The 3,565-nt window shown below is 35.0% G+C and overlaps 1 protein-coding gene across 1 annotated transcript; it reads right to left on the reverse strand.

Moving 5' to 3' along the window:
- Positions 1-823: 823 nt before the first annotated feature.
- LOC133805848 (uncharacterized) lies at positions 824-3,172 on the reverse strand. Its single transcript, XM_062243999.1, has 3 exons — positions 3,011-3,172; positions 1,228-2,899; positions 824-1,134 (listed from the first exon to the last, which is right to left on the reverse strand). Exons 1-3 carry the CDS (start codon positions 3,170-3,172, stop codon positions 824-826), a joined length of 2,145 nt encoding a protein of 714 aa, XP_062099983.1.
- Positions 3,173-3,565: the final 393 nt, after the last annotated feature.

The raw sequence follows: 3,565 nt of genomic DNA on the forward strand, positions 1-3,565 counted from the left end.
TTGTATTTTCATAATTTTCCTAGACTAAATGTTACATTTATCAATTTCTTGTATACAAATATTTGTATTTTCATCATTTTCCTAGACTAAATGTCACATTTATTAATATTCGATTATTCTTATTAAACATATTGACTCGTCTCTTATTTATTATAGATAAAGTACCGCATCTAATAAATGCAATAATGTTAATGCCATTTTTTTTACTAATAAATAAAATCATCAATATACTTAAAAAATTTATTGTATAAAAATATTTGTATTTTCATAATTTTCCTAGACTAAATGTCACATCTATTAATATTCAATTATTCTTATTAAACATATTAACACAGTCGAGCTCTACTCACGACAGTTGAGCTTTATGATGATATTATTATTAGTTTTTCTAAATCTCGACTGTTGATAGTTGAGCTCTACTCATGTCAGTCGAGCTCTATGCTGGAATATTTATCTATCTTTACAAAGCTCAACCATCCATGGTCGAGCTCTACTCACGTCAGTTGAGCTCTATGCTAGAATATTTATCTATCTTTACAAAGGTCGACCATCCATGGTCGAGCTCTACTCGCGTCAGTTGAGCTCTATGTTGGAATATTTATCTATCTTTACAAAGTTCGACCATTGATGGTCGAGCTCTACTCATGTCAGGCGTTCTATACTGGAATATTTATCAATCTTTGCAAAGCTCGACCATCCATGGTCGAGCTCTACTCATTGAAGTCGAGGTTCATATCAAGTAAACACAAGAAAATTTAAATTAATTCAAATACAATGATATAAATTACCCATAATAATTCAAAACAAGCATATGCATCAACAATTACAATTTAGAAGTTGTGGCTCGTAAGGGGCACGTTTTTTTGGAGTGACCAGGCTGCCCGCATAAACCACACCTTTTTATCCATTTTTTTCCCTCACCAACTGATGGGATTCTTTTCAATTTTGCTCTACCACGCTTGATTGGGACATTTGGAGGCAATACCTTCGGCAGTACTTCAACTTCATTGATATCCCAATCTTCTTGTTGAGGGACTGGATAAATGGTATCAACATAAGCCAACGCCCAAGTTTCCAACTTATAATAATTAGAGCACAAATCATACACTTCTGTTCTAACTTGCTCATATGATGCTAATGCATGCACACATGGAAGTTGATCAAGGTCAAAGACACGTCATGAGCATTGTCTTTGACCTAAATCAATTATGGCATCATTTTCTTTACCTGTAACCTCATACTCAAATCGGTTAAGTTGTTTCACATTCATTTTCGATGCTTTCTTGAATCTTTTTGGAATAATATTCTCTGCCTTTGGAGTTAAAGGTGTACACTTTGTATTGAAAGATGCCACAATATTGCGGCGATTGTTGAACCACTCAGATACTTTTGCCTGCATAGCCTCCAACAACGCAATGATAGGGTACTCTCTAGGTTCCCTCAGTGCTGCATTAATAGATTCTGCACCATTCGTAGTCATAATATTGTACCGACAGCCTGTAAAGTGAGTTCTCGCCCATTTACTAAGTGTGAGAATTAATTCTTCAAGATACTTCACTGCTACGGGATATCTATTCTTCAATTCATCATAGAGTTTGTTGAAGTCAGAAACTTTATAGGCATTGGTAGTTTCTTCGAATACTTTTATGACACCTTTAACTCTGACACGTGCTTTAATATTCTGAGACAGATGCCACCTACAATGCCCATGTTGTGACTTCCTATAAATATTTGACACCCCATTGATGATGCTTTGATTTCTATCTGAAATAAAGACTAAATCATTATCATCTGGTATAAGTTCTTGTAACTTTGTAAGGAACCATGACCATGAAGCATCATTCTCTGAATCAACCACAGCCCAAGCAATAGGATATTGATGAAAATTACCATCTTGTGCTGTTGCAATGAGCATTACACCTTTGTACTTGGTCTTCAACCAAGTCCCATCCACCGCACTAACCTTTCTCATACAACGAAATCCTTTGATGGATGCTTCATATGCTAGGAAAACATATTTGAATTTAGAATCTTCATCCACCTCCAAATGCGTGATCGTACCTGGATTCATCTTTCGAACCATGTATAAGTAAGCTGGAAGATTTTGAAAACTTAATTCAAGTGAACCTCTAAGAAGGTTGTTTGCAAGTTTTTTCCCCTTCCAAGCTTTCCAATATGTTATTGGCATGTGATTGTTCTGCACAATCGTCATTATTGCTTTTGGCTTCGGTGTCTCTTTTTGACCATTGAAACTTGACCTCACGACATTAGCAACTACTGCAGCACTTGCTTGACGATGCTTTCTTTTCCGGCTAATAAGGGAACAAGTGTGAGTGTTACAATAAGTTCGTATTGAGAAACGCTCTGAGTTGGTAACTTTTGTTGCACGCACTGCCCAATTGCATGACTTGTCAATGCATTTTGTCACATATAATGACTTGGTAGATTTATTAATTTCCATCTCAAAGCAAGCCTTTATTGCAATATCGTTCAACTTAGTTTTTACCTCATCTTTGTTCTTGAATTCTTGACCAATTGCCAAATCTGACCCATCTGGGAAACTAAATGTGTCTTCACTAGGGACTTGATTTTGTTCATCATGGTGGTCCAGTGAATCATAGTAGTTCAGTGGGTCAGTGTGATTTGGAGTTGGAGATGATGATTTTGTCTTTTTGTTAAGAAGGTCCACAGGTTCACAACCTAGATTAACACCACTTTCGACTGGTGCAGAAGCAGCATCACAAATATTATTTTCAAAGTAGAATTCACGGTCAAAGTAATCATCTACTAAACTTTGTTCATTTTCTTTCATGTTGCGTTCAACTTCCATGTCACACATATCTTCTCTCTTAATGAGCTCCACACGTAGTGCAACTCTACGATTGTTCTCTCCACAATCCTAAAGATAAGCTGCAAGACATTCATCCCCTCGTAAAATGAGTGGTGGCATATTTTCTCCCGCAATGATAGGTAAGTAACTTCTTTTCAATTCGATATCATTTTGATTCACCCCAATCTTCTTATACAATTTCTCCAATAACACCTCAAAAGTAATATTGGAGTCATCAACAATGATAGATATAACTTCCTTATTCTTTGGTGACCATTTATACAACCCTTGCTCTTCCTTCCATTCCCCATCATATTGAGCATAGATTACCACTCGAGTCATTCCTGCAACGAGAATATATTATTAACATTAGAAAATAAATTTAATGTTAAAATTATAATTAATAAGTTTAAAATTAAAAATACGAATCTCAACCAAGTCTAGTTAGGCTCTACTAGTATCTCAACCCACTATAGTTGAGCAAAAATTGAGCTCTACTAATAACTCAATCAATTATAGTTGAGTCTACTAGTATCTCAACCAACTATAATTGGGCAACAGTTGAGCTCTACTACTAGAATTAACATATAGATTGAATTTAATATTTTTTTTACAAAGAATGTAATCTCTCTTTTTGACAAAATTGTTGATGAAACAATTTTATAGATTACAAATATAAATATCAACCAAGATCAGTTGAGCTCTACTAGTATCTCAACTAGCTACAGTAAAACA

The sequence above is a fragment of the Humulus lupulus genome, chromosome X (genome assembly GCF_963169125.1).
Source record: "Humulus lupulus chromosome X, drHumLupu1.1, whole genome shotgun sequence".
Classification (NCBI taxonomy): domain Eukaryota; kingdom Viridiplantae; phylum Streptophyta; class Magnoliopsida; order Rosales; family Cannabaceae; genus Humulus; species Humulus lupulus.